The 24,232-nt window shown below is 47.4% G+C and overlaps 2 protein-coding genes across 5 annotated transcripts in view; one reads left to right on the plus strand and one right to left on the minus strand.

Moving 5' to 3' along the window:
- ANKRD27 (ankyrin repeat domain 27) overlaps positions 1-15,126 on the minus strand; it is a 60,650-nt gene extending 45,524 nt beyond the window's left edge. For 2 of the 4 annotated variants that reach the window (XM_025269003.2, XM_025269001.2), the window contains exons 1-2: positions 14,970-15,126; positions 3,800-3,931 (exon numbers count right to left, since the gene is read on the minus strand). In XM_025269003.2, coding sequence (XP_025124788.1) covers positions 3,800-3,901 — 102 coding nt within the window. In that variant the 5' untranslated portion in view covers positions 3,902-3,931; positions 14,970-15,126. Of the gene's footprint in view, positions 1-3,799; positions 3,932-14,657; positions 14,941-14,969 lie in introns of those variants that run through there. The other 2 variants (XM_025269002.2, XM_044932176.1) reach the window with 2 other exon arrangements.
- Positions 15,127-15,335: 209 nt separating this feature from the next.
- Positions 15,336-21,863, plus strand: LOC102414808 (regulator of G protein signaling 9 binding protein). Its single transcript, XM_044932177.2, has 2 exons — positions 15,336-17,287; positions 18,996-21,863. The coding sequence occupies exon 1, from the start codon at positions 16,121-16,123 to the stop codon at positions 16,832-16,834; it is 714 nt and encodes a 237-aa protein (XP_044788112.1). The 5' UTR covers positions 15,336-16,120; the 3' UTR covers positions 16,835-17,287; positions 18,996-21,863.
- Positions 21,864-24,232: the final 2,369 nt, after the last annotated feature.

Here is a 24,232-nt window from a genome sequence, read left to right on the forward strand (position 1 = left end):
CCTGCCTGACTTCCCCCCGGCCTGGGTCGGCTACTCCACAGGAGCACATGACGACTTCTGTCCTATTACTCAACCCTCTGGCCTACAAATGACCTGTTTGTGGAAATCCCCAAAGGCATGTCGTGTCCCCCATTCCTCTGAGTAACCCTGCAAACCCAGCGTGGTCTGTGGAGTATAGGAGATACTCGGTGTTTGTCAGATGAAGCTCTACTAAGCAAATTCCGAGAAGTGGAATACAAACTTCAGTGCCCTTAGCTGGGCTGTATAAGCATGTTCTTGAGTCAGTTCCCTGGAACTTAGAAGTCATGATGCTAGGTTCCCAGGCGAGCCCTCAGAAGCCTGCATACCCCATAATTAGACCCATAATTACAGGGCCACGATTAAAGGACCAAATGTCATCTCCTTTTGCCATTGTTTTTCCTACAGGCAAATGGACCCACCCCCCCCACCTCCCCGGTCCACCAGGGAAATCTGGAGAACTTTTGCCCAATGCCCCAAGAACAACAGCCCCGGGGTGTGGGAGGCCTATGCAGCTGCTCTGAAGAAAACTCATTGCATAATAATTGGATGGTCACAAGATCAAGGTCACTGTGAGAGAGTGTGTGGGCATCACAGGTCCCTGGAATCAGAATGGGAAGGAACTTTAGGAGATGGGGTTCCACTGTCCAGTCAAAGAGCAAATGGTGGCAGGGGGTGCCTTCCAGGACACGGGGCAGCCCCATCAAAGGAAGGTTCGGGAAGGAAGTCAAACTCGAGGAGGGGCTGGGACAGGTGAGGGGAACAGCCAGCCTGCACCCTCAGCTGTCGTGTGAGGGGGCCTGCCGGCTCCATTTGCAGGGGGAGAGGTGAAGGGCATTTAACCGTGGGGAGACACATGTTCAAAAGTGGCGACTTCAGGACTTTCCTGAGGGCCAGTGGTCAAGAGTCCACCTTGCAATGCAGGGGTCACGCGTTTGATTCCTGGTCAGGGAACTCAGACCCCATATGCTGTGGAGAAGACCCAATGCAGCCAAATAAAAAAGTAAATAAAAAGTGGTGACTTCACATTTTTAGAGCCTAGTAAAGGACCCTAATCCCCAGGGCAGATTCAAGGGCCACCCAACTCAGTCCAGGCTTCCCAGGTTGGGTGCGAGTGGTAAAGAACTCACCTGCCAGTGCAGGAGACTTAAGGGACATGGGTTCAATTCCTGGGTCAGGAAGATGCCCTGGAGGAGGGCATAGCAACCCACTCCAGTGTTCTTGCCTGGAGAATCCCACGAACAGAGAAGCCTGGCGGGCTACAGTCCACAGGGCAGCAAAGAGTTGGACATGACTAAAGGGACTTAGCACAAACTCAGCCCAGTGGCCAAGCCCCGTGGAAAGAAATACAGCATTCACCTGCTGAGGCCATGTGGGTCCCTCAGAGATGGCAGAAAGGATGAGTGCTCTCTCTTCTAGAGGTCATTGGGATATTCTACTTTTTACACTCAACCAACAGACCCAGAAAGAGCAATAAGACAGGTTAGATGAGCTGGGGCTCCATCACATGGCCAACAGGTGGCAGGAGCTGGTTATCAACACCTGGCCTGGCTGAACAGGACAGCAGCAGCCCGCTCCTTCCCACAGTTGCCCTTTCCTGAGGAGCTGGCCTCCCTGATCCTCACGTCTACTGAATGCTGGCCCCATGCAGCCCCTTGTGGATTTCAGGGGGAGCCGGAGTAAGAAGCCTAGGGCACCCTTGGGATCTCGGGATGGCAACTTAAGAAGTATCTCCCGGGACTTTCCTGGTGGGCCAGTGGGTGAGACTCCATGTTCCCAATGCAGGGGACACGAATTTGATCCCTGGCCAGGGAACGGAGATCTCACATGCGCACCTCGCAGGCTAAAGAATAAAATTTAAAAAAGAAGAAGAAGAAGCATGTCCTGTTCTTCGATGTACCAGAGAGGAAGGTGACTGAGATGCCAAAGTTCTTATTCCAAATTCCCCTTTTGCTAAAGTGAGCTTGAGTGGGATTTTGAGCTGGCAGCTGCAGAAGCACCTCCTGGGTGACAGAGAGAGTGCTAAGTGCTGGCAACACAGCGGCGAGCGAGACAGGTCCCCGTCTCAGGCTTCCTGAGAGGTTAACAGCGGCCCGCAGCACGGCGCTTTTACAAAGAGAAAGTTACCTGTGATAATACACTCTTATCTAGACAGTATTTCTTTTCAAAATACCATAGAACAAAGATGGGAAGGAAATATTTCCCCAGTTGGGTCAGGCCCTCTCAGTTACCATGATGTTTGGGCCTTTTCTCTGTGACACTTAATCATAATTCCCTGGAGAAGGAAATGGCAACCCACTCCAGTTTTCTTGCCTGGAGAATCCCATGGACGGTAACCATAATTAGTTAAATATTAACCCAGAGCGCGACCATCTCTCCCACTAGAATTTTGGGTAGAGATCCATGAGGGTGAAGATCGTGATGCCTACTCATATTTTTGGCTGAATCTCCCACATCAAACCTGATGTCTTACACATAGCAGCATTTAAGAGCTGCTGTCAAATGAACGGATGACAGTGAACACCTGTGGCAAGCTTTATGAGATTTTTATTTTCTTCTTTGGAAATAACTGTATTCTCTTAACTTTTTTTTTTTTAAATATTGAAGTTTATGACTTCTAAAATCCAAAGTAAAAAAAAATTCTGGGAAAGAGATATTAATCACCAAACCAATCATAAAAACCAGAAGGGACTTGGGTGAGAAAAAAAAAAAAAAAAACAGGCTTCTGATGGCAGAGGGGTGGGCTAAGCATGGAAAAGTCAGTTCTAAGGTTGCAGAGAAACCTGAGCTGACTCATTTCTCCTTTGGTTCAAACCCTCGGCCACCTGACTCACTTAAGACCCCATCACTGGGTAAGAGAAGCAGGAACAAAAGTATGAGAAGAAAAGAGGACATGCAGGAAGGGAAGAGGCCCACACGCAGCAAGTACTGAAGCCCGCATGCCCTAGCGCCCATGCTGTGCAACAGGAGAAGCCACCGCAATGCAAAGCCCGAGCTCTGCAACTAAGAGCAGCTCCCGCTCGCTGCAACTAGAGAGAAGCCCTTGCAGCAACAAAGACCCAGCACAGCCAAAAATAAATAAATAAAAATTATTTAGAAAAAAAAAAGAAGAGGCCCTGCCATAGGCAGGCGGCACAAAGGCGCCCAGCTAACTCTCTGTATCCCATGGTGTGTAAGATGTCAGCCAAGTTCACCAACCTCGGAATGAAGAAAGGCCTGCAGTGTGGGCCCTTCCTCCCTCCAGGCACCAGACGCCCTGCCAACAGACCACGGTTTTTCTCTTCTCTGGCTCCTGTTACCTGGCTGCCCCTGTAGGCTTCTGAGGTTGTGGTCTCTACTATGAAACTTCCCTCGGCTCCTCCTCTTCAGGAAATGCCTTTGAAGGTGACACACCCGTACATTCACACGTTCCCCTACTCTGCGGGAGTGAGCACCCATCTCACAGACAAGGAAGGATATGATTTCTGCCCTGGAGAAGCCCTCCTGGTCAACATGGAAACAGGAGAAACAGAGGTGACTACCATGAGAGCAGTGATAATGGGGGCTGAGAGTTCAGAGAAAAGATTACACCTGGGCTGGAGCAGTCTCAGGGGGCTTCCTGGAGGAAGCTGCTCAGGGTGGTTCCTCTCTGCTCGTCCACATGTCGAGCATAGTCTGGGGTTTGCTGCACTGAGCAGTTCTATACCTGACTCCTGCTAAATTTAACTGAAGTCTACCTTATTTGTAGGTAGGCCTCCCACGCCCAGCAGAGAAGGACCACCCTCGGGATCGATGCACTTACAATGCCATGAGCTTGGGCCACCTTGTTGCACAAGTCAGGACGCCACTTCTTAAGAGCCAGGTAGAAGGGATTTTTCAGGAGGTCCTCATCATACAGAGCCATATGGACTTCAGGTGGGGCAGAGCGAGTCTCCTGGGACGAGAGAGGAAACAGCAGTAAATGACCACCTTCAGACTGGTGTGTCATATCTGATCTAGCAATGTCCAAAAAGCATCCCTGACATGCATTACTCTACAGACCTAAGACACGGTCAGGAAAAATCAAAGAAAACCTACAAGTTCCAAGATGACTTTTCTTACTGGTTAAACGTATAAATCATGTTCAGAAAATCTTGTTACGCTTCAAGTCATTGCAAAAGTAACAACAGCTATTTTTAGAACATCCTACATGACTCAAATTATGATATTTTAAAGATATGCATGTTTTTAATGAAATATTTTAAGCATAACAGAAACGTAGAGTAATAATGCTAACCTACCACCCAAGATAGATCAGTCGGTAAAGAATCCACCTGCAACGCAGGAGACCAGGGTTTGATTCCTGGATTGGGAAGATCCCCTGGAGGAGGAAATGGCAACCCACTCTAGCATTCTTACCTGGAGAATCCCATGGACAGAGGAGCCTGGTGGGCTACAGCCCATGGGGTCACAAGGGTCAGACACGACTTAGCGACTAAACCACCGCCACCACCCAGGATTACCAAATCTTCCCACATTGCCATATTTGCCTCAGATTTTCTTTTCAGAAAGAAAGTATATCAGAGTAGACTGGTTCCCCTACCTGCCCCCACCCTCCCATCCTCTACTCCTTTTTCAGAGACAACCACTATCTTAAAGCTGTTTCTATATCCTTCTTGCTGACATTTCTACTCCTTTAAAACTCATATATTCATAAATAACACAAAATCTTGCTTTATGGGCTTCAAAATCTACATAAATGGTATCACACTGTAAGTAGTCTGGAACATATACTTTTCCATCTTTTCCATCAACATTATGCTTTCAAGTTCTATCAGCGCTGATCCACACAGCTCCTATTAATTTACTAATTCCTGCTGTACTGTATGAAGTGAACATGACACAATTTATCTAATATCCTACACTTCAGTTGGTTCCACATCCTCAGTATTACAAAGAACGCTGACACAAACACTCTTACACTCTTACGTGTTCCTGGAGTACATATCCAGGAATGTCACTAGGAAAGGCACTGCAACACACACCTACACCTTCACCAGACGCTGACGACACTGGACCGCTTACGACCTCCCTGCAAAGTCCATGAGCACTCCCCTTCCTCCCATCACATCCTAGCCAGTGCTCCTTGGAGCTGTCAGACCAGCTCATTTATGCCAGTCTGGGCATAAAATAGCTATTTTGCTGTTTCTAATTTTCATTTTTTTTTCCTGTTATTTTATTTTATTTTTATTTTTATTTTTTTAATTTAATTTTATTTTTAAACTTTACATAATTGTATTAGTTTTGCCAAATATCAAAATGAATCCGCCACAGGTATACATGTGTTCTCCACCCTGAACCCTTAATTTTCATTTCTTTAATGAAGTTGATTATCACTTCTTTACATGCTATAAATTACCATGTTTCTTGGCCAGTTTTCTAATGGGTTGTTGGCCCTTTTCTTTACAATTGGCAGCTCTCTCAACATCTGGACACTACAAGATGTTGCAAATATCTTCTCTGGATCTGTGACTTGTCTCTTCATTTTTCCAAATGAGTGTTTTCAGAAATAAAAGTGTTTAATTTTAATGTAGTTGAACTTGTCCATCTTTGCCTTACTGGTCAGTGGTCTTGGGAGCTAAGGAAATCTTACCATCTTGGCATGCCCCCTTGTAAATTTCACCATTCCCCCTATGAGAAGGTGGAGTCTATTTCCCCATCTCTCAAATTTCAGCCACCCCTGTGGTTTGCTTTAACCAACCACACACACAGAATTGATGTTCTGTGATTCTGAGTGTCAGCCTCAAGAGCCCTTGCAGATTTCACTTTCATTCATTTCGTACCACGTGATCACCATGCACTAGAGAAGAAGCCCATGGGATGAAAGCCCATGGAGGGAGAGAGAGGTGGTCCAGTGAGCATAGCCAGCCCACTGGCTGAGTGCAACCACACAAGTGAGCACAGGTGAGACCAGTGGAAGACCCACCTTGCCAGCCCGCAGAATTGTAAGGAACAATAAACTGTAGCAGTTGTAAGTCACGAATCTGGGGGCTGGCTGGTTATGCAGCAAAGGCTACCTGAAACCACATCCTTTCCAACTTCAAGGCCACAAAAATAGTCCCTGTAATTTCCAAGACTCTTAAAGTTTTTCATTTTTTGGAATTTAATTCATCTTTATTTTTATATATGCTATCAATTGGGCATTTAAATTTTTTCTAAAGGTAATCTTAGTTTGGTCAGGGTCTTATAACAAAATACAATAGACTGAGGGGGCTTAAAGAACAAACCTTTTATTCCTCACAGTTCTGGAGGCTGCGGGTCAAAAATCAAGGTGCTAGTATAGTAGATCTGGTTCTTGGTGAGGGTCCAAGTCTTGGACTGTATGGGTTGGCCACCTTCTTACTATATCCTCACATGGCAGAGAAAGAGTTCTCCTATCACTTCTGCCTTTTATAAGGACACTAATCCCATCATGAGGGCCCCACCTTTATGGCCTAACCTAACCCCAATTAGATCTCAAATCTCCATCTCCAAATACCATCACATTTAGGATTAGGGATTCAACAAATGAATTTGGGCTGGCTCGGGGGGCGGGCGGTGTGGAACAGGGGGAGACAAACATTCAGTCCACAGCATAAGCCAACTGTTCCATCATTGTCTTTTATATATTGTATCCCTTTCACACCAGCTGATAATGTTACCTTTGTCAAATTCCAACTTCCCATGTATATTTGCCCTATTTCTGGGCTTTAGTCTGTTTCAATGGTCTTGACCAGTGCCATCCAACAGATTTATGTGAGAAATGTAATTGTATATACATTATGCATAATTACATATATTATTTAAAATTTTCTAGTAGTCATATTTTAAAAAGTGAAATTAATTTTAATTATATATTTTATTTAATATGCTGCTGCTGCTAAGTCACTTCAGTCATGTCCGACTCTGTGCAACCCCATAGACAGCAGCCCACCAGGCTCCCCCATCTCTGGGATTCTCCGGGCAAGAACACTGGAGTGAGTTGCCAAGTCCTTCTCCAATGCATGAAAGTGAAAAGTGAAAGTGAAGTCGCTCAGTCATGTCCGATCCTCAGCGACCCCATGGACTGCAGGCTTCTAGGCTCCTCCGTCCATGGGATCGTCCAGGCAAGAGTACTGGAGTGGGGTGCCATTTAATATAGGTACAATATATTTCCAACATGTGAACAATGCTTTAAAATTATTGACATATTTTACATTCTTTTTACGTCTATGGAGTCTTCAAAATCTGATGTGTATTCTGCTCAATTCATACTAGCCTCATTTCAAATACTTAATATCCACATGTAGCTAGTGGCAATTACTTTAGGAAAGAATCAGACCACATTAATTTATGTAACTATGGCTTCATCATAAGCCTTGACATCTCTTAGAGGAAGACTTCTCCCCCTGTTCTCCAAAGTTGTTTGTTTATACCTAATTCTTTACAATATCACATGAACTAGAGTCAGTCTATCAATTCCATGAGATTTCTATTGGGATTTTTATTGTAACCAGTAAATTTACAGACTAGAGAGTCAACATCTTTATAATAATGAATCATTCTCCATGAGCATGGTATGTCTTTCTACCTTCATCCTCTTTTATGTCTGCTAATTAAATTTTCTCCATTTGATCACAGATCATGAACATCCCTGGTGGTCCACCAGTTAGGAATCCACCTGCAGAGGATGTGGATTTGATATCTGGTCCAGGCGGATTCCACATGCCACAGGGCAACTAAGCCCGAGCTCCACAACTACTGAGCCTGTGCTCTAGAGCTCATAAGCAGCAATTACTGAGCCTATGTGCCACCCATACCGAACCCTGCACACTTCAGGGCCTGTGCGTTGCAACAAGAGAAGCCACCACAGTGAGAGGCCCATGCACCACAATGAAAGAGTAGCCCCACTCACCGCGACTAGAGACAGCCTGTGCACAGCAGTGAAGACGCCGAGCAGCCAGAATTTAATTTTTTTAAAAGATCATAGATCATGTATAACTTTCATTAGACATTATATATATATCCTGTATAGATTTGCTCCTATTGTGAATGGGGCTTCCAATTCACCTGGTCTACTCCCCTTACCATGTATCAGCGCGGTTTTTAACTGAAATATGAGACAGGAATATGAAAAATGGGCACAGAAAAGGAATCAGAGTTTTAGCCATGTCATTTCACCTCTCTGAGCCTCCATCTCAGTTTGAACAATGGAGAAAATGAATACTTGTCTTACGAGATTTCCATTTACATGTTACCTTCACTATTTTTGCCACTCTACACACCAATGTACGGTCACTTTCTGCCAGCCCACATGGTGCTTTCGTGAGAATTACAAAAAGGCAGCCCATCTTCCCTGTAGGTACAACCCTGTGCCAGAGCACATGGCTTAGTAAGCAGCTCATAGGCTACACACCAGCCTAGTTGGCCAACTTCTCTTCTCCCCCGGGGCAGGACACTTGTGCAATATATAACCTGCACAGTTGTACACAACGGCTCTATTGTTAATGTTTGACATTTTCCTTTAAACATCTACTCCCATTTAAAATTTATTTTTAAAAGAACCCTTATCACTACTTTAAATGGAAAACCAGCATCACTTCCCATTCAGATAATCTTATAATTAAAAATGATAAAGCCAATTGACATTATTTAAAACCTGGCTAGATACCACTGCCTGCCAAAGGTTCTTTGAGCCTCTTCTTTTCATTAAAAAGAGAAAATTAGCAACAGTAAAGGGCATCAAGCAATCTTATCCTTGATATAATCAGATGAATGAAATATAAGTGAAAAACTGAATTACTTTCTCATTATGTAACAGTATTCCAAAACGCCTCTTTGGGGAAACGCTAGAAACAGTATGCCTAAGTGCATTATGAATTCCATCCCTAAAGTCTAATGTTAAAAACAGCCACCATTTATTTGAAAGCATCCTTGGTCTAGACACTGTGATAACTTCTACACATTCTCATCCCATTTGAATGCTCACAATAAGTACAGGTAACTAAATACAACTAATGCTCACAATAACCACAGGTATCATTTGCCCCATGCTGCAGATGAAGAAACTGAGGGTCAGCTGTCCAACTCGAGGTTAGATGGATGTCAGAATTTATGCTGACACTCATCCCTTTAACCACTGCATTCATCATGTAAAAATAATTATGCCTAGGGGTTACAGCACACAAGCCACGGAGGCACAGACTCCACACTGCATTTCCCTTATAGAAGTCCCCGTGACAGACAGCCAAACAGGCTCCACATCAGATCCCCTCGGTCTGGTCCAGCCTGGGCTGTCTTGGCTGCAGGCCCTCCTGAGGACTGCCTGAAGAAGTCCCCTGAGCTCCCTGCAAATCCTCTTAGGGAGAAGAGCCTAGCATGAAAATGGCTACATATAATCCCTTCGCAGGCCCCAGCTCTGCAACCATTTAGGTATTTGAATCGTTGAAGGCAACCATTACTGGAGCCCAGATAATCCTTTTATGAGTCCCTACCAGAACAACTGGATAATATAATTTGGCTGGGGCACAGTCACAAGAAAACAAAGTTCTGTGCTGGTTCCGGACACAGCTGGTTCTACATGGCGGAGCACAAAAGTAAAGATGCCTTAGATAAAAACCACATGAGAAACAGGATGAGACAAGGTCAGACTAAAACTGAGAAGGGACACTCCTGCTCAACAGCCAGACAGGATGCTGGCAGAGCACCAACACCCGCGCCCACGAGACAGACCTGACAAGGGTGGGCTCTGATGGAGGAGCGAGCCACCTCACTGGGAAGCAAGAAGACTTAGAAACAGGACAGTGCCAGGCAAGGTAAGGAGAAAGGAGTACCAGGGATGGGGTTGGGCTGGGGCGTGTGGGAGGCCTCCTTGGCAGGGACCACGGCGGGGCCAAAGCCACCAGGAGGCAGGAACACGTTCCTGGGGAGCACAGGAATAGACTCAAGGATAAACTCGGCTTGACTAGCTGTGAACATGAGCTCTGAGAAATAATAAGAATCCAGACAGGGCAGGTCAGAGAGGGGCAGCAAGGGAAGGGAATGGCCCTGAATGTCACGTCAAAACGCTGGGTTCAAATGCATGAACTGTGAACACAAAAGACTCTCTGCACCCACTGCTGGTGAATGGGATGGAGCTGGCTGTTTTTCAGTCCAAGTCATACGCCTGCTCTTGGACATCAGTCTCCTGGTTGCCAATGACTGAATCCCGTCCAGCAGTAGGGATACAGAGAGCTCTTTCCTGCTCTGTTCTTGACCTTTCTGTCCCAGTGTTAAAAATATGTAATAATCAGGGACTTCCCTGGTGGTCTAGTGACTAAGGCTCTGCACTCTCAATGGAGGAGGCCCAGGTTACATCCCCCGTCGGGGAACTAGTAATAGCTCCCACACAACACAACTAAAAATCCTGCATGCCACAACAAAGACAGAAGACCCTGTGTACCACAACTAAGACTTGGCACAGCCAAATAAATAAATAAAAATACTAATATGCAATAATGCTTAATGCCAGAGCTGAATTCTTATACAGGGGTATGTGCTTTAAAATAATCTGACAAGTTTACTTGCAAGAATTGGTTTTGTATTTTAAAATCACATGTGAGGGAAAGAGGTGTGAAACCTCATTTAAACTCCTTAAAAAAAACACACACACACAAAATTCCACTCTTTCTTAAGCGCAAATGATGAAATGATTTACAGAAAACCCAGTGAAGTTAGTCAGAGGTACCAAATACCCTTGCACATGAATTATTTGAGGTTATTTTGAAAAGGAGAGTCAAGCGAGGCCTCAGACCAGTGCTGGGCATTTTAGGAGGTGGTGTGCACACCCGTGGTTTTGTGGTCTTCAACCGTCCTGCCGGCCCGGATGAGTCTGTGTTGTCGGGGGCCATCTGGTGATAGTGTGCAGCCTGGCTCAGCAGAAGCCAGCCCAGGAAAGTCTGCACCTCCCAGAGAAGCACTCCCTGCTGAAATCTCACTGCTGTGGCTGCTCCTGCTCACCCCCAGGGCCCTGACCATAGACTCTGACCAGGCGTATTTTCCAACTGATGAGCAATATTCTCCAGCGGGCTTAATGTGTCTCAGAAGGAAAAGGCAGAAAGGGAAAACTTCCTATGCATCTCTGCTTAATACCACATGGAAGCAGTTTGATGATGTAACGTGTGGTATTACAGCCACTCGTGTCCTTCTGTAATGTCTACGGCTCCTGTCCATATGCTTCTCAAAGCACTTTGAAGCCTGGCTGCCTGGCTCCCTGCAGACGTGCAGTAACCGCTGGTCCAGTTGAACAAAATGACAGCGAGGTGTTAGAGGAAGATCAAGCTCCCAGGGAGGGATTATCTCTCCCAGGAGCTGGAAATCCACCACCCACATGCAGGGGAGGATGAGGGGCTGGTCCTGCAAGTGTAGGCAAAAAGCCAAAACCAAATGTGCTCAGAGCAGGCTAAGCACAGAGCTGGCTGGAATGTGGAGCCTCACAGTAGGAGAGAAGGCCTCAGGGCTGGAAGAGGGCTGGAAGCAGGGAAGTTTGGAGGAATACAACTACCCCTCAGAAAGCCACTCCACACCTGTTCCTGGAAATGCAGGGGAGCCATCAGCACCAAACTCCCTCGGGCTGGAGGGCAGGAGCACCACGGACCACTTCTCAGTGCTCTCTTGGACGTGGAAGCAGCCTCAGGGCAACTCGTGTCCGACTCTTCGGGTCTGAACCCTTTCTAGATCTGATATCTAGCATCATGTGGTCACATTCCCCTGCTCCTCTAGGGAAGGAGGAAGTTACTGGACACCAACCTAACCCTGCTGCTGCTGCTGCTGCTAAGTCGCTTCAGTCGTGTTCGATTCTGTGCGACTCCATAGACGGCAGCCACCAGGCTCCCCCATCCCTGGGATTCTCCAGGCAAGAACACTGGAGTGGGTTGCCATTTCCTTCTCCAATGCATGAAAGTGAAAAGTGAAAGGGAAGTCGCTCAATGGTGTCCGACTCTTAGTGACCCCATGGACTGTAGCCCACCAGGCTCCTCCATCCATAGGATTTTCCAGGCAAGAGTACTGGAGTGGGGTGCCATTGCCTTCTCCTAACCCTGGCACTTCATAAACAGAAGGAGAGCCCTGACTCAAACACTAACAGTGGTGTCCCTGGTGATCCAGTGGTTAAGACATTGTCTTCCAAAGCAGGGGGTGCAGGTTCGATCCCTGGCTGGGGAGCTAAGATACCACATGCCTCAGGGCCAAAAAAACAAAAATCAAAATCACAAAACAGAAGCAATATTGTAACAAATTCAATAAAGACTTTAAAAACTGTCTGAGGAGGAAACAGATGGGCTCCAGGCTAAGCATTTACAACTGGCCTCCTATTCATACCTCCTAGGGTGGGAAGAAGATGAGCTCCAGGCCTGACATTCATCACCAGCCCCCTGTTTATATTTCCTAAAGCAAGAGACAAACGGGCTCCAGGGCAACAAATTTATGACCAGACTCCTGTCTATATTGTGAGATCTACACCTGGATATAAAAACCAGCAACAGGAATCGGGTAAATAACCAGACATTGGGCATTTTTATGGCAGGGGCAGAGTGACACTAAATCCTGTTAAAAGATCGGGTATTTCCCATCCTTAGGCCAAGGGAGACATTTCACATGTGCAGAAAGGCTCCTTGGGGGTCAAAAAGGAGGGGGCGCCACCCCATAACATGTGATGTTAAGGGCATCCCACAGGCCTCTGGGCCAGAATCCATCCTGGAAAAAAGTTCTGCACACATGTTGGGGAGGGTCCTAGGGCAGGTCAGGTGTGGAAAAAGAAACCAGATAATTGGCTAAAGGTAAACAAAGACCTGGAAGAACTGTCCTGTGCTTGCTTCAGCAACACAGATACTACAGATACTAAAACTGGAAGAACTGTCCTATTAAATGACAACTGCCCCTGTTCTGTGCCCCCTCCTCACGAGGGGGATGTCCATACCCTTCCTCTCTGGGTGTGCACCTCTGTCTTGTTTGTGTCTTAACTAAACAGCTTCTCTGTGCTTTCTCCCACTTGTTGTTATGCTTTGTCTCTAGTAGTAAACTTTGTACCTGCATTTACATTTTTGGCTCCTAGACAAATGAATTTTTCACTGGGGGCAGAGGTCCAGGGAAAAATGGCTTCCAACCTCTAGCGCTTACTGTTCTGGTGGCTAGGATTCCTGGTTTTCATCCAGGCTACCCAGATTCGATTCCTGGCTAGGAAATCAAGATCTCATTTCGTGCCACCGCTTACTGCTGCCTGGCCAAGATCAGATCCACATTGGAAAAATAAAAGACGCTAACAGGCCAACATGTGTAGAACAAAACCCCAGCACCTGCCCTCATGAGAGCAACACAGTCCAAGAGCCACAAGGAGGAACAGTGAAGACCTGGAGCCCAGGCCCCAGGCAAACACCACTGCTGCCCTCCCAGCAGTGCTGCCAGAAGGGATTATCGCAGGTGACAAGGCCAGGTGAGGAGAACTCACCACAGATGTCCACTCAGCTTCAGGGCCCCGTCTGCTTTTCTGCCACTAGAACTTGTGAGACCTATCTGTTTCTGCTCCCATTTTGCATTTCCACCCCCCAGGCCTTCAGGCCCTGACCTTTGATCCACCGCAAACCTGTCCACATGAAAGACAGGATCTTTCAAACACTGAGACCTGTGCGGGACTACTCCACTCCCTATCAGATGCACTCTCAACTTCTCTGCTTGGCATGGAGGCCCTCTTATTCCTGGCCTCCTGGCCACCTCTGCAGCTTCATCTCCTCCTGCTGTCCACAAAGCTCCGGGAAGAGATGGGCTCTCCTCCCTTCTACCTATTTTGTCCTAAAAACTACTCTTCCTCTGTCAAGGCCCCATTTGGCCCATAGGTGGCTGAGACGGCCAAGGGCCACAGTATCACCACTGAAACAACCAATTAAAGGACAGACTTCTGCGTGAGAGATCCCTGAACCCAGCGCTCTGGACGGGGTTGGGGGCGGGGCCGGCTGCCTCAATGCCAATCCTGGCAAGGTGCCTGGAAATGTAAATATCCTGCTAACATCTGCTGCTCCTCTCTAGGGCTGGTGGAAGGGTGCATTACTTAATCAAAATAGGGGTCTCTCTTTCAGAAACCCACAAAACTTGGAAAATTCCAGCACAAGGCAAACTAGGAGTCCCCTACAGTTTTGTCTGCGCCTCATTCCCTGAATGTCCTAAATCCTCAAAGACGACGCGCCACTTGCTCCCCGTGGCCCTGCACGACCGCAAGCGCCCACGTCCCCAGCACCTCCAGAGGCGGCCAGAGCCGCACGGCCTTGCTCACGCGCCAATGGGCAGTCCATTTTCAACGAAAAGAACTGAACAGACTCAGAATCCAGAACACCGCTTGGTGCTTCATAGTTTTCCCGGGGTAATCTTAACCCAGCTGGAAGAGGAGACCCCCGCCCCATGAGAGGCAGGCTAGCAGGGATTCCCTCCTCTCCTCCCAGCTCCTCCACCACCACGGGGACCACGACAGCCCGGCTCGAGGATCCGCACCCCTATCCACAGCCTCCCATCCACAGCCTCCGCTCCACCCGCCCCGCCAGGCCTCCCTTAAACCCCAGAAGCCACCCAGCCCGTGAGCGACGGCCCTGCCTATTATTGCCCCCAAGTCTGAGCTCCCGGGATCCCAGACTGCTAACCTGTCCTGATGCCGCGGGGGTCAGAGGGCTCACTCTTCGCCAACCCCACCCCTCGACCCGCAAACACACACGAGGGGCAGAGCGAGCCAGGCTGCGGACGGGAGCTGGAGAGCGCGGGCGCGGCAGTCCACCCCGCGATGGGCCCAGGCCTCGGGGGCCTCCCGGGGACAGCCAGCCCAGCTTGGGGCGCCGGCCGAGGAACGAGCCCCTCCCCCTTCTCCGCTCCGAGGCCCCGCCCGGCCTCTGGGCCCAGAGACGCAGCCGTCCCTAGGGAACGGAGGCGCGGGAGGAGACAGGAGGGAGGACACTTACTTAAAAGGCTACATAGTTTCACTCCCCGCCCTTCCAGGAGTGGCGCCGACACCTCCCAGCCCCTCGGTAGAGACCTCAGGGCCCACCACCCCAACGCGGCAGAACTGCTGCACCGCCCACCCCCGTTGGGCGGAGTCGCACCCCAGGACTCTGGTCAGTCCAATGAGAAGCTGTCTTTATTCAGAGTGACGCGTGCTCAGAGCAATCATTGAGCCCGCCCAGCCAGGGGTGGGGCTCAGGCGGCGTGCAACACTTCCTATTCAGAAAGGACCAGCCCAGAGCCATCGACTGCGCCTGCCTGGAACGGGAGGGGGCGGGGCCGAAAAACACATCTGACACAAGGGGTGGGGTCCAAGCTCTGTTGCTGGAAAGCGGGCTGGACTAGGATGGGGAGATACGGCAGCCTTCCCGCCCCGCAGATTGCCCTTTACTACTCGGTTTGGAGGACAGGGGTGTCCAGTCCTACGAAGCATACTACTTCCGTCGCTGGCTGGGTCTAAGAGTCAGAGCCTTTGGGTTGTAGCCCCATCACTTACATGCACGTGGGGTGATCTTGATCCTCCTCCCCCCTTTTAAATCTGAGCCTCAGTTTCCCCTTCTCAAAAACAGAGGAGGGTTGGATCTGCTGAGCGCTAATATTCCAGACTGTAATGGGGTGCAGAGGAGGGGGAGATGGGGGACCTGCACGTGACCTCCCCGCTCAGGGCCCCGCCTATGCCTGGTCCGGGGGATGGGAGCGCCCAGCGAGGAAGGGCGGGGGTGGGCGGATCTAAGAAACCCGACCCCGCCGCCCTTAAGGCGCTCGGAGCGAGCGGCTCAGCGGCCGGCTAGCCCTGGCGACGGCACGGGAGGAGGATGGGGACCTCAACACGGGCTTCGCAGGTGCTACCGTGGAGGCGAGGGCTGCGCCGGGATTCGGCGTGTGACTAGGAGCGCACCTGGGGAGGATGGATGAGGGAATGGCAAACCGGTTCAGCGGAAGCGCATGTTGTGGACCCTGAGCAGCGGCAGCGCCAAGCTCCTCTCAGGCCATGAGGAGTGCTCGGACCGTCCGTCCGGGGAACGCCGTCGAAGCTGGCTGCATCCTGCTGCGCTGAGTGGGTGAAAGTGAGAGGGGCGCAAGCGGCCGGGGTGCGCGGGAGAGCAGCGCCATGGCGAAGGAGGAGTGCAAAGCGCTACTGGACGCGCTTAATAAGGCGACCGCATGCTACCATCACCTGGTGCTGACCATCGGCGGCTCCGCAGACTCGCAGAACCTGCGAGAGGAGCTGCAGAAGACGCGCCAGAAGGCGCAGGAGCTGGCGGTGGCCATCCGCGTCCGGCTGACAGCCCCGCTGCGCGACCGGAGCCTGGGCGCCGAGGAGCGCGCCGAATTCGAGCGCCTCTGGGTGGCCTTCTCCGGCTGCCTGGACCTGTTGGAAGCCGACATGCGGCGTGCACTGGCCTTGAGCACTGAGTTTCCGCTGCAGGAGCCGCGGCGGCCACTGGTGCGCACAGGGGTGGAAGGCGGCGCGACAGGCGTAGCGGCGCGCGCCCTGAGCGCCCGCAGCCTGCGGCACGAGGCGCATCGCGACTTCGACGTGGAAGACCTGCACCAGCTGGAGCGGGAGATCCTTCAGGTGGGCGAAATGATCCAGGATATGGAGATGAAGGTCAACGTGCCCCGCTGGACGGTGCAGGCCCGGCAGGCGGCAGGTGCCGAGCTCCTGTCCAGCGCCAGTGCCGGCGTCTCCTCGGTGGGCGGCGTGTCGGTAGAACAGCGCACTGGGCCCTGCGACCTGAGCAAGGCCAAGGCCGCCACCATCTTCAGCGCCGTGCTGCTGGCGGCTGTGGCCTTGGCGGTGTGCGTGGCGAAGCTGAGCTGACCGGTACCCGACGGGTCCCCGCCTCCACCAACCCCTCTCCGGAGACACCCCTGGAGAACGTCTGCAACCGCCTGGACTAGGGATGGGAATGGGATCTGGCATATTTAAGGGAAGCGGTTCTAAAGCACAGTGTGTTGTAACGTGTATGTTTGTACGCGTGTTTGAAGTACACATCTGCCTGGGCAGAACGTGGCTTCCCTCTTGCTGGCCCGGGAGGAGTTAATTTTGCGCGGGCCACCAGGGCATTATCGCTAATGTATGCAAGAGCTTTATCCCCTATTAATAGAAAACCGTTCTCAGTGACCTGAGATTCCTCCCAGTTAATACGTTACCGCCTGTGCTGCTGGGACATGTTTACACTGAAGCTGAGCTTGGTGCCCCAGCCCCTGCGGGTGATTCCCATTCTCGGAGAGAGGCAGTTTGGAAAGAGGATGGGGTGAAATGAAGTGTGAGGTGAGGGCGCTGTTTTGTGTTTGTGTGTGTTGGTTTTGTTTCCTGGAACAAGAAAGCAAATGGTAATAAGATGTGAGCAGTTTTTATTACCTTCATCCTTTGGGGCCTAAGCGTAGGAGAGTGTGCGTTCTTATAGGGCAGGATTACACACTTCTGCACCTGTTTACCTACTGAAAATGACTCCCTGGGTGGGACACAAGCTTTGGGAAGGGACGCAGTCTATCCATACAAGCCCTTTCTCCTTGACTGGGGCTTATTTTTGTTCCAGAACTACACCAGAGTTTTTGATCCTCCTTTGGGGGAGGGCTGGGGAATCCTCTTTGGAGCCCTTAATCCTAACTATCCCTTGGAATTTGCTTGCTAGCCAGTAGGAGAGCTGGCTTTGGAGGGAGTTGCACAACTCCCTGACCTGGACACCCCCTGAGAGGGTCAAGTGACATCACTGGGCACAGAGGTTTTGAGCCAATCAGCCCTGAGACTGGGTTAGAACGTAACAGCTTTAACTCCAAAATTAAGGAGATTAAAAAAAAAAATCTTCTGTTTAAAAAAATCGTATGACCACATTGTGTACTATCAAAGCTGATTTTTTGTAAAAGACATTTGGCCACGAATTCATACAGTTGCCAATGTATCGTTACATGATGTCTTTACTTAAATATTTAGATTGCTAAACAAACATCTCCATTTATTTTGAAAATCTATCTTCTTAAGGCAGGAGATCATAGCATAAACTACTGGAACCACAGGTGTAGATGACAGAAGTTGAGTGGCCCTAGCCTCTTTGTGGCAATAAATAAGGAAATGTGGAAAACACCCTAGGTCCCAGGCTGGAATTTGAGCGGTGCCACCAGCTCCCCACCTGTGGTTCAGAGAGAGCGTTACTGGGGAAGAAAGGCTGAGAAAACAGATGCATTTAACTCTATAGATAATTTGGAATAAAACCCAGAGACTGATTTGGCTGAAAAGTGAAAAGAATTTTTTTTCTCTCTCTCTTTTTTACCCCAGAAGGGAGAAAGGGGACCGGGAGGAGGGAATGGGTAGTGTTTCACAGGGCAGTTTGAAGGGCCAAGGGTCAAAAGTAAATATCAGTCCCAAGAGCTCAGTCCTACGGACCACCCTCCCAGCCTCGCTCACCCAGTCCCACTCCTCAACACACAGATAGTTAAACCACAGGACCTGTTTGTGTGTTTCTGTGATAATGGTTTTAAAAGATCCACAAAATCTTAAGCTGATTAAGAGTTCTGCAACAATAACTAATAAAAGGAACTCCTTCTGCTTCATGCAGTCTGGGTGAATCTGAATTGGGCCATATCAATTTCTTTTTACACCTGCCTTCCCAGGATAACTTCAGAAATGACATAGGAAGTTTTCTAACTCCCCTCTTTCTCATCCACCTGGGATATAGCATGGACACTGTCACCTCATGTCTCTCAGGCTGGGGCATATTGTGACCCAGTGTTGGAAAATATCCCTAAAAACCAAGCCCTAAATATATTCTTTGATCTATAAAATTGTGACTCTTTGTTCTTTTGAAGGTGTTTTTGTTCATGATTCATCAGAATCTGGTATAGAAACAGCCCGTTAGAAGCTGTATAGTCATCACTTCTCAGCCTTTTGGCTAAGATCAAGTGTAGAAGTTGTGTAATCCATAGAGGGCAATTGGAACAAGCGAATGTCTTTATTTTCACTCTTCCCATCTACTTGACAGATCCTTGAGTATTTACTTACACGTGCAATCAAATGTGTACCTGGTTCTGAGAATCCACTGCTCCGTGAAATCAGTGATTAAGTACTGTACACACACCAAAAAAGCTGAATTAGAATGAAGGTATTTATCCTGTGGCTCTGTTAACCTAAACACCTCTTTGTTAAATATTCATAATATTTGGCATTATTTGGGGTTATAACATTGCCTAATAGAACTTTTTGCTCTATGATGCGAGCAAAATCACCTTCTGCTTGAGCAGTAGGCTGCTCTATAACAATATCTCCCTGATCTCATTTCTCTGTATCATTCAAGAGGTTGTTTTCTGGTAGAAGCCTGATTTAATTTAGAGGTTGGATATCAAAGTCATTAATTTTCTTAAAACATTTGGTATGATCTTATACCATGATACAAGTGATTAAAAAATTACAAATATTTAATAGAGGGTATATAGGGTACGGTCAGTGTTAGAGTCAACTTTCCTAAATTAAAGGTACAAGTGAAAGGATAGGTCTTTACCTCAAAAATTAAGTGCTATTATATTGATAAATCTATCATATGTTAAATACCTGTAAGAGAAAATATACCTGGCTTCTCTTTTGGGAAAATAGCACAGCTTTATCTGATACTGATATGATAAGAACTTGTAATGTCAAGACATTTATCATGGAAACTTTCAACTCTTCCTATTAGAAAAAAAGAACAGAACAATGTTTATAGACGAAAAAATGCCTGGCAAATTCTTTTTTATGTACTCTAAGAATGTATGCTTTTAAATGCCACAAGGGAAAATATTTTTGGCAAGTCAAATTAGAGCGTAAAATTCATGATTTGCCTAAGGTTTACAGTAAGCTACGTAAGAGATGTGTGATGTCCAATGACTGAAAAGCAGTTTGGGTTGAAGAGAGTTCCGGGTTGCATGAGAACCCTGATCATGCTGCATTTTTTTCAACATGCACGTTCATACATTTTTTTTTTTTTTTAAGCTAGACAGTTGATTTTTAGGATGCACTTCTCTGTTCTGTAATGAGTGTTTGTTAAGGGTGCAAGCCCCAAAGTGTGAGCCTGTAAGGCAGCCTCAGAAATAGAAGTGCTATAGGACTGACTTCTGTATTCCTTCGGGGAGTGCCTCCTCCTACAAGGCCACACCAGTTGCAGTGGGCATGGCTCTGCCTTTCTCTCCAAGTACCTCAGACAAGTCACTGGCTTCCCTGTGTCTCCCTTCCCTCATCTGTGAAATCGGAGGGTCCTGACTGGTGAACTCAAAAACATTTAACAGGATGTAGTTAGACAGGGAAGAGTTATTTTGTTTGGGGCTTTTTTTTGAGAGGGCAGGGGGTAGTGAGGGGTTGTTATTGTTGGTTTTGGTGCATATTGAAATGGAATCTTACAGTTTGTCTAAACTTAGCCTGGTGGTAAACTTCTATATGAATTTTAAAAATCAGAATGAACTAAGCTTACTGTGATTTTAGTCTATCACACGTGTGTAAAAATGCTACTTATTTATAGTATCTAGATTAGAATTTTTAATTCAGACTCTAAATCCAAGAAGGCCTAGTGTTTATTAAACACTTGGTTTTACCCAGCAACCTAAACTGATTCTGGTAACTTATAGATGTGAAATCCCATAGTTTGTCATGGAGTCTTGGAGAATCCTTTTCTGTAACTGCCCTGTACCCTCAGAACTGTAATGGCATTGCCTACCTGATGCTGGGAAACTAGCACAGCGTGGGTTGTTTTATGTGGCATCAGACACTAGTTGGAAGTAAAAGGCTTCGTATCTACTGTTTGAATGATGCTTCTAACTAAAATGGTTATTAATAATTTAAAGGGGCTTCCCTTGTGGCTCAGCTGGTAAAGAATCCACCTGCAATGCAGGAAGATAACATGCAGCATTCATAACTTTGTTGAAAAAGGCACCCTCAAATGATTCAGCTATCAACTATTATGATATTTTAAGTTATTCTTAATCTTCTTCATGTACATTTAAATTGAAGTGAATTTATACTTCACAGATTTCATTACATAAAGAGATGTTCAGAAGGACGCCAGGATTATAAATCTCCAGGTGTTTTTCTGCAATACAATCATACTCTTCTTTTCATGGAAGATGGAATCCAGGAAGAACAGTAGATCTGCATATGAACACTATTTGGCTGTGGTCAACACAGATCAGAGTCATGTTCAAATACTGTTCCTTTAGCTCTTAGGAACTGACCAAAGGTGCAGGAACTGACCACATGCCCTGCATCCATGAGCACAGGATAGATATATGTAAAAGCATTCCTCTCTTTTATTTATTTTCATTTCACTCCAAAGAGGATTTTGGGTGTTTTCACTGCAGTATTGTGAGATCTTCAGCATCCTTCTTCTCTGGTGTTTGAATTTAGAATGTTATAACCTTAAGGCTTATATGACAAATGTTAATAAGCCACATGAAAACTCCTGTTGACAAAATAATTTTTAAGAGTCCTTTTAACATGCTGTTGTCAGGAAAGCAATTTTTAAAATACTTATTTATTTGGTTGTGCTGGGTCTTAGTTGTGGCGTTCAGAGTGTGGCATGCAGGATCCTTAATTGCAGCATGAAAACTCTTAATTGCAGCATGTGGGATCTAGTTCCCTGACCAGGGATGGAACTTGGGCCCCCTGCATTGGGAGCATGGACTGGACCAAGTCCCCAGAAAGCAAATTTAAATGTCTTTTGTTTGTAGGTATGTGTCAGGCACATAGAGAAGATCTATGAAGAAATTTACATAAATGAAAATGTTTGTTAATGTTTGGTGGGATTATAAATGCTATTTTTTCAATATATTTGTATTTAATATTGTTATATTGTTTTTACAATAAAGTTTGAATGCTCTTATGGTTAGTTCTGTGGTCATGTATGGATGTGAGAGTTGGACTGTGAAGAAGGCTGAGTGCCGAAGAATTGATGCTTTTGAACTGTGGTGTTGGAGAAGACTCTTGAGAGTCCCTTGGACTGCAAGGAGATCCAACCAGTCCATGCTGAAGGAGATCAGCCCTGGGATTTCTTTGGAGGGAATGATGCTAAAGCTGAAACTCCGGTACTTTGGCCACCTTATGCAAAGACTTGACTCATTGGAAAAGACTCTGATGCTGGGAGGGATTGGGGGCAGGAGGAGAAGGGGATGACAGAGGATGAGATGGCTGGATGGCATCACTGACTCGATGGACATGAGTCTGAGTGAACTGCGGGAGTTGGTGATGGACAGGGAGGCCTGGCGTGCTGCGATTCATGGGGTTGCAAAGAGTCGGACAAGACTGAGCGACTGATCTGATCTGATCTGATGGTTAGTTACTAAAAATACAAATTTTAACAGTTAGGGTCTCAATTTTAATGAGAAATGATTTCAGAACACACACCCCTACCCCACCAGGAACCACAAACAGGCAAAGCAGAACTTTTAGAATCTTACCCACAGGGAATCAGAAGCATGTTTTTTTCTTTAATTAATTAATTTTAATTTGAGGATAATTACTTTACAATATTGTGGTGGTTTTTGTCATACATGAGTCAGCTGTGGGTGCACACAGAAAATGTATTATCAAGACAATAGCATCAAGGTTAGGAACACTGACTACAGAATCTGGGGTACCCCTGAATTCTGATCCATTCTTATTGAAGGTGTTCATTAATCTCCCTGACCTCAATTTCCATATCCTTACAACGGGAGTAATAATAGGGTATACTTCATAGGGTGGGATTCCCAGGTGACTCAGTGGTGAATCCATCTGCCAATGCAGGAGATACAGGCTCAGTCCCTGGGTAGGGAAGATTCCCCTGGAGGAGGAAATGGCAACCTACTCCAGTATTATTGCTGGAAAAATCCCATGAACAGAGGAGCCTGGTGGGCTATAGTGCATGGGGTTGCAAAAGAATCAGAGACGACTAAGTTCGATGATGATGATGACGAACACTTCATGGGGTATTGACTGTGCTGGGGGTATTGACTGTGCTGGGGGGTACTGACTGTGCTGGGTCTTCGTTGCTGCACGGGCTTTCTCTAGTTGCCCCTGAGCAGGGGCTCTGCTTCTTCAGGGCCTGGGCTTCTCATTGCAGTGACTTCTCTTGTTGTGGAACACAGGCTCTAGGTGCATGGGCTTCAGTATTTGCAGCACTCAGGCTCAGCAGTTGTGGCACAAGGCCTTAGTTGCTCCGAGGCATGTGGAGTCTTCCTGGACCAAGGATCAAACCAGTGTTCCCTGCATTGGCAGGCAGATTCTTAACCACTAGACCAGGGAAGGCCCATAGTCATACTGAGGTTAAGATTTTTTTCTGGCACAAAGCTCAATAAATATTGGCTGCCTAAAATGGAACTGGCAGAAAGTGAAGAGGAACTAAAAAGCCTCTTGATGAAGGTGAAAGAGGAGAGAGAAAAAGTTGGCTTAAAACTCAACATTCAGAAAACGAAGATCATGGCATCCGGTCCCACCACTTCATGGGAAATAGATGGGGAAACAGTGGAAACAGTGTCCAGCTTTATTTTTTTGGGCTCCAAAATCATGGCAGATGGTGACTGCAGCCATGAAATTAAAAGACGCTTACTCCTGGGAAGGAAAGTTATGACCAACCTAGATAGCATATTGAAAAGCAGAGACATTACTTTGCCAACAAAGGTCCGTCTAGGCAAGGCTATGGTTTTTCCACTGGTCATGTATGGATGTGAGAGTTGGACTGTGAAGAAAGCTGAGTGCCGAAGAATTGATGGTTTTGAACTGTGGTGTTGGAGAAGACTCTTGAGAGTCCCTTGGACTGCAAGGAGATCCAACCAGTCCATGCTGAAGGAGATCAGCCCTGGGCTTTCTTTGGAAGGAATGATGCTAAAGCTGAAACTCCAATACTTTGGCCACCTCATGTGAAGAATTGACTCATTGGAAAAGACTCTGATGCTGGGAGGGATTGGGGGCAGGAGGAAAAGGGGACGACAGAGGATGAGATGGCTGGATGGCATCACTGACTCGATGGACGTGAGTCTGAGTGAACTGCGGGAGTTGGTGATGGACAGGGACGCCTGGCGTGCTGTGATTCATGGGGTCGCAAAGAGTCAGACACGACTGAGCGACTGAACTGAACTGAACTGAAAATGGAATGATTGGGCAGAAGAATCAATACATATGAAAATACTAACTTCCTATAATTTAGGTGAAATCTGCTACACCAATCTGAAAATTAAAACTTGATAAACATGTCAAATTAGAGAAGGTATGTAATAAAAT

The sequence above is a fragment of the Bubalus bubalis genome, chromosome 18, assembly GCF_019923935.1.
Source record: "Bubalus bubalis isolate 160015118507 breed Murrah chromosome 18, NDDB_SH_1, whole genome shotgun sequence".
Lineage (NCBI taxonomy): Eukaryota > Metazoa > Chordata > Mammalia > Artiodactyla > Bovidae > Bubalus > Bubalus bubalis.

Excerpts from the sequence above, each read along its gene's own strand:
- LOC102414808 (XM_044932177.2), top strand. The coding sequence starts at position 16,121 with ATGGCGAAGGAGGAGTGCAAAGCGCTACTGGACGCGCTTAATAAGGCG.